This window comes from Vollenhovia emeryi, unplaced genomic scaffold (assembly GCF_000949405.1).
Source record: "Vollenhovia emeryi isolate VEMERY1.0 unplaced genomic scaffold, V.emery_V1.0 DF939382.1, whole genome shotgun sequence".
Lineage (NCBI taxonomy): Eukaryota > Metazoa > Arthropoda > Insecta > Hymenoptera > Formicidae > Vollenhovia > Vollenhovia emeryi.
The window spans coordinates 71,806-79,085 of record NW_011966984.1 but is presented as its reverse complement, the minus strand read 5'-3'; the positions used below and the strand labels follow the sequence as shown (position 1 = coordinate 79,085).

Sequence of the window (7,280 nt, the reverse complement as noted above, 5' to 3'; positions counted from 1 at the left end):
TGATACCCACAGAGCCAAGGTAGTGTCGAAAGGTCAAATGCGGAAGTTGAAAACATGTTAAGAACCTGGATGATCGGTAATAATTCGACAAATTGGAGTCGTGGTTGCTACGAAGTCCAAGTAATGGCTCTCACATATACAATTAAATTAATATTATACAATTAAATAATTTACATACTTTAAATATTGATTTAAGTGGCAAAAGAATACATCGCAACATAGAGTCATAAACAGGAGCCCGTACGAAGCTCTACTTGGACCGATAAAAAGCGGCATAAGAAATACGTCTTTGCCTGATGAAATTTTAAATTCACTTAAGACAGAGGAAGACTTGGAGCAGGCTCTCGAGGAGCAGAATGTACAATTGAACGCGAGGTAATTGACTTAAAATAAATATAATAGAACTAGATAAATATAATATAATAGAACTCATATAGTGATTTGAACTTTAGTGTTGAGCAGTGCGAAGACGTAGGCAAGAGGAAGAGGGTGCGAGAGGATGAAGAAGAGGAGGGAGAGGGAACACAGAAGAAGCGAAAGATAGACGTCTCGAGCAGTATTCTTTGCACAAAGTGCAAAATGGAAATGCATAGCGACCGCGGACAGGCTGTTATCTGTTCATTGTGCGCTAGGGGCGAACAACTACTTGACACTCGGTCAAATTGCTTCGAGCGTCAAAAGGCAGAGGCCAAAAAACTGGTTACCTTTTCGAGTATCACTTTTCCACCCTTTCAGATCAACGACACCATTACATTATCTGTTCCCACTGTAGACCGTGGACCTCTAGATTTTAATAACATATTTGGCGTTGTAACTGATAAAAAAAATGACGTATATCAAATTGGAACCAAGGATGGGATATTGAAAGGGTGGTTCCCCCGTACTGAAATTGCAAAATCGGGCACTAATCTTATTACCATGGCTGACATTCCCAAAAATATTCTTCTTACTTTGAGGGAAGCTGCTGGGAAGCAATCTGCAAGTGGTGGACAGGGATACAAAAAATGCAATTGCAAAATCAGCTAAGTGTCAGACAAATAGATGTGCTTGTTATAAAGCAAAAATCCTTTGCAGTTCTCGTTGTCACAGTAGCTCGTCTTGCATTAACAAATGGAAAGTATAACAATAAATAAATTGACCTCAGGCATGAATTGACTATGTTATCCTGTATTAACAAATAGTAATGTAGTAATAATTGTGTAGTAAAGTATGTAACGTGTAGTAAAGTGTTGTACAATTTTATTTTATTAATCTTATTTTAGTATTTATTTATTTATTTATTTATTATTTATTATTTATTTATTTTAATCACTTAATCTCGTTATGTTTTTAATACTTTACTTATAATATAAATTAATTTTATTTTATTTAAATGAGTTATACTTTATAAGATAATTATGCCTATGCGATTTTATTCTATTTATTTATATATTATATTATATTCATTCTTATCTATTGCAACCGCATTTTCTAATATATTTATGTTTCTCCTCTGTATACTAAACGTTTATCCCGTAAATAAAGATTTATTATTATTAGTAAATAAATTGACAACGCATCGAGCCTCAAAACAAGCATTTCTCTAATCGCCTAAAGGTCGTTCTATATTAGTCGCATCTTAGCGTCGCAAGGGTCGCAAATCATAGATTCGGCCAATCAGCATTGACTTATAACTAGTCTACGACCCTTGCGACGCTAAGATGCGACTAATGTAGAACGACCTTAAAGCGCGCCAGGCCGTTAGGCGAAAAGCCGACTTGTCGTCTAACAGGCTGAATTTTTCAGGCCATTAGACTATATCGTCGTCGATTAGCCTAACGGGCGGCATTTAGCTAAACGCCTAGGCTTTTAGCTAAATGGCTAGTTTGGCTATCGGGCTACGACATATATATATACATATACATATATGTAGATTGGGTCAAACTGAGAAGAAAAGTTATATACCATTTTACAAAATCCGTAATTATTATCGCGTAATTAAGAAAAACGTCTGAGCCAATAAATGCACGGAGGAGCGGAAGGCCGGACTCGGCAGACATGCAAAAATGGTGTATTTGTTGACATCTCTCAAGATCCGATAGCGAGAGGTGGAGTCACGCGTCGATCGATGAGAGACGGCGGCGAGCGGGGAGCGGTGAGCGGGCGAACGGCGCGCAGCGAGCGACATATGACACCGCGCCGAAAAAGTTTTTCTGGTGGTAGGAGAATAATACACCATTTTGCATGTCTGCCGAGTCCGGCCTTCAGCTCCTCCGTGCACTTATTGGCTCAGACGTTTTTCTTAATTACGCGATAATAATTACAGATTTTGTAAAATGGTATATAACTTTTCTTCTCAGCTTGACCCAATCTACTATAATCTTTGGAGTCGTTTAAATCGAATCCGACACCCTGTATAGTTTCTCTTGTCCATATACAGGATGAGTAATATATAAAGTACATGTATAAAAGAAAGTGTTATGTGTAGTCATTTAATTTGTTTCTAATTAATTTCATTTGTCTTCTGTTCATATTTTGCTATACATTAGATTTCTATATTATTTAAATTAAATTTTTCTAGAATTTGACTGTGTCCTGATATATCTTGATGTCTAAAAATAAATTAAAATTACAATAAATTTAACGTAAAAGAATTTTTCTCTTTGAAAACGATCACTTTAATGCCTGAACAATTTGTATCGGAATATCGCAGAAAGGCGCATAGTTCACAGCCCACTTTCACTACAAGAATCATACTATATATCACTTGTTGCTTAATGTATTATTGCGCTTCAAAGTTTTTCTGCGTATCGCTCATACTCGCGCACTCCCGAGACCGCGGAGAAATGAGCACTCGCTGTTTAAAGAAACTCGGCAACGTTTTTGCAAAAGAGCACAACATTGTAGCAAATATTTAAAATAATTTTATAATTCACATATTGCAATAACAACTTTTGACATTCTATAATAATTTATAATGAAAAAGATAATTTATACAATTAACTTAAGAAATTCTATTATTTAGAATTGTATGTCAATTAATATTTATTATTATAATTTGTGCAGAAAGATACAAAAGTATATCCCAAATTTCTAGTGCCAACGAGATATTCTACTACGCAAAATATAATAATAATATTAATATGTATTTTAATGTAGAAAATATACAAAATTTTTACATTTATAAATAAAAAATATCAAGATCATTAATATATATATTCAATAATAAAATTTTTCTTATTATTTATTTCAGTTTATATTGAAATGTTTCATAAATTGTAATATTTTTTACAGGCATTCTATAAAAATTATAACATTTTTATTACTTGCAATGTTAAAAGTTATAGCAGTAAAATATTAATTGTGTAAAAAGAAAAAAAATTTTAATGTTTGAAATTTTACCGATGCGTAATATTGTAATGATAAAGCTGGGAGAATAGAGGAAACAGAGACGGTCGTTGGTCTTTGGTTCCTCAGCAAGATAAAACATAATTTTTTTGAGAAATCTTATCTTGGTTGTACCACAGAGAATCGTAAATGGCTCGCGCAACGTACGAAATTGTTGCGACAAGATTTGGAAACGCGCCGCGGCAAACCACACGAGAAGACCGACAAAATTACCGATGCAAACCATGGAGAAGCACTGCCAGATAGCGAGGAATTGATGTAGAAAGATAATAGTCTTCACCGGTTCATGTTAAACGTCGAAAGGGTACTTTGCATCTGTCGGGAAGAGCTGATCGGCCGCTATCAGCGGTATGAATCCCGTTACAAACGCCCCGAGAAAAACCGCCGCTGTGGAGCTTGCGTAATACATCGCGCATCTATTGACGTACCGTTGGTAGAGCATCTCCTCGTACGGTTTCGCGCATTCGAAATTATGTTCCATTTCCGAAACTAAATACTGAAATTTAATTCGATTGTTCAAGTTTAATACGTACAGCTTATACTTGAATTATAAATAAATGAATAAAATCAATGAATTCGATATGTCCAAGTAGATAAATTTTCGCGAAGACATAATCTCGTTCCGAAATTACTGACAAACGGAGTTAATAAAAAAGTATTTTATAAATATGTATACAGCGTTGAACAATAATATTGTAAATAAATATTTATATTGATAATATATCTTCATAAAAATAAACAAATAATGCATGAAGAACGAAAGACTGAAAATGATTTATCAGAAGTCGGTTTAATAGCATTATACGTAGATATGTATTTCTTACTTGCAATCGGTCATGTTGCAGCGCACATTGTGTTATCTCCAGAAGGACTTGTATGAAGGCAGCCTGTAACGCCCATAGCTTCGATAACTTTGGTAGATCATAGTCATTATGATGAAGGGTGTACGATACAATTACAATCAATACAGCCATATTTATGCAGAGAAAAGAGCGTACTTTGAAGCATATTACTTGAAATTTACTGGCACTTTGAAAGTGGCCACGAAAAGGACAAGGCGATTATCAATTTTGTAAACGCGACAGCTGTCTTCGGGGTTACTTTGCTCGTTATAATTAGATCGACGAATTCATCGATACTATAATGTACAACAATATTTTCAGTCTATATTCGTTTACGACGTTCTCTCGCGCTACATCGTTTCACATAAAGTGTTATAGATTCCTTTCTCCAGTCCACAGCGCGTAAATATTTGATGAATAATAGCATAATCGAATTATACATCTTATAATGTATCCATGTACAATACTGCAGAAGAATGATATGCACTATAATTTACATGTATGTATAATGTTACTCAACTCTTATCACGGGTATTGTAAAAATAACAATTTATAAGAGCTTTATATGAAGGAAATGTAGTAAGCGTAATGTATATTTAATACTAAAGAAAAACAGCACGATTCTTATATTTGTAGCAAATTGCTACACACAATGATAATATATGATTAAATTTTTAATATGCAATTTTATCTAGCGTGCCACAGAACGAAAATTATCAATAGCAGAAAGAATACTCTCAGTATTATACATATCATCATTTCGTGAAGATGTTTGTAATATTTGTTGACGTTGTTAGTATTAACAGACAGAATTTTTTAAATAAGTTTTTATGAAATTTTGAAAACAGTTTCGCATTTTTGTGCAATTGTGTCATTTTCTTCAACAAACCTTGCATATAATACATAAAAATACACAAATATTCTTAACAAAAAACGAGCAAGTGAATAGTCCAAGGTTTCTGGTCTAGTACCCTAGCCCGTTAGTTTTCTCGCAGAAAAATTGATTAATAAATGTAACTATAGAAAAAGCTTCAGTACATATCAATAATTACCAATAGAATTTGATTAATTTTATTAGAAGTTTATTGTAATATAATATATATTCTGAACTGTATGTCCAACCACATGCAATATTGTATTACATTTAATTATTATTATTATTATTCAGAATTGTTCGCAGTATTGTGAAATAGGAGTATACTGTACATATAATGGAAAGGTACTGTAACATATAACAATAAATATTATATATTGTATTTTTTATTTTTAGTTTTTATATTAATAAACAAATTAATTTTTCATTAATTTGATTAATTTGATAATCTAAAATAAAAATACCAGTGTATATGTAAAAAACTAACTTTATGAAATCACTTTTTTCGATAAATTAAATATATTAAATTCAACGTGAAATTATTTGTAACCTATCCATTGTAACGTAACGGATCTACAAAATATATCAATCTACACTCTACGATCTAAAAATGTAGATTCCGTTACTTTAAGAAAAAACGGTAATTCTTCAGTATAGCTACCCCACCTCCAAAATCAATCAAATTGGTCTCATTCGATGCGTTTTTCAACACGAGAAACAACTTTTTTTTTACTCCACTTCGTTAAGATATAACCCTACCCAAACCATATCTGAAGTGTGGAGTGGATCTCGCTTCACGTGGAAATACGTCACTGCATATGATGTGCATTTAGTCTGATTTTGTCGGTATGACAGATTTCCTAACTCTAAAAGTTGTCAACTTTAACAATTAATATCTCGCTTCGCAGGGCAGAGCGACGATTTTGTCTAAGGAAAAAGTTGTTTATTGTTGAAAAACGCGTCGAATGAGATTTTTTAAATTGATTTTTGAGGTGGTGTAGCTATACTGAAGAATTACCAAGTTGTCAACTTTAACAATTAATATCTCGCTTCGCAGGGCACTGACACTGAACTCGTTTTGCACTGAACTGTACAAGCGCAGCACTAGGTCCGATCGGTATTAACCTTTCTCACAATCAGTGCAACACCAACTCGATGCAATTACACACTGAACTCGCTTTGCACTAAACTTGTCTTGTGCGAGTGCAACACTAGGTCCGATCGATGCTAACCTAAAATTTTATTAATAGCGAATTCGGTTGCTTGCACTATATAGTGCGTACCGAGTGCACACCAAGGCCAGTTTACAGTCAATTTTTATACTTAACTTTGTCTTAAATGCACGTTCAAAGCGATTTAGCCAGAAAACAATCCGTATGGATGCTATACAGATCGTTTTACTGGCTACGAAATATTTCAAGAATATTTATAAGACGCTTCGGAATATAAGAATTGACTGTAAATAAGCCTTAGTGCGCACTCAGTGCGCACCAGTGCAAGCAACCGAATTCGCTATAAGAAATAAAAGTCCGCGGTTAGGATCCATAATTTTACCGCGCTAATAGTAACTGCACTGCAAAAATTGACCGTGTAATAAACTTTGCACTCCTTCAGTTTATTTTGCGTATCCGAATACAAAGTCAGTGCTACACTAGGTTAGTGTAGCACTGACACTCATCGAACATGATATAAGGTTTGTACTGCAATAGTGCAATATAACCGAATACGACGAGTGCAATGCACTGAAACAGAAGGCATCGATCGAATACGTTGCACTGGGAAAGTTTGCACTCAGTGTACACTAGTGTACATTAGTGCAAGCGACCGAATTCGCTATTAGCTGTCCACCGACACACTCGCGAATTTACACTTCCGTTTGTAAAGTCACTTGTCACTTTCACTATATCCAAATGCCACTTCACTCGCGAATTTATACTTACTTTTGTAAAGTCACTTGTCACTGTCACTGTATCCAAATGCCACTTCTTCGGTTTTCACTGTGTCCGATTGTCACTGAGTTCGATTGCCACTACGAACTGTTCGATTACATCGTCGCACTGATACCCGCACAAATCACTGACACAAACCGCGGGAATTCAACGATCGCACGATGATATCGATCATTGATTATTCACAGAGAGCGATCGCGGTTTCTTCCCGCACTTGTCGCGAACGCG

The 7,280-nt window shown here is 34.6% G+C and overlaps 1 protein-coding gene across 1 annotated transcript; it reads left to right on the top strand.

Moving 5' to 3' along the window:
* Positions 1–13: 13 nt before the first annotated feature.
* On the top strand, positions 14–1,026 carry LOC105558106 (SCAN domain-containing protein 3-like). The gene is made up of 3 exons (XM_012005626.1): positions 14–120; positions 197–375; positions 453–1,026. The coding sequence occupies exons 1-3, from the start codon at positions 55–57 to the stop codon at positions 1,024–1,026; spliced, it is 819 nt and encodes a 272-aa protein (XP_011861016.1). The 5' UTR covers positions 14–54.
* The last annotated feature ends 6,254 nt before the right edge of the window (positions 1,027–7,280 follow it).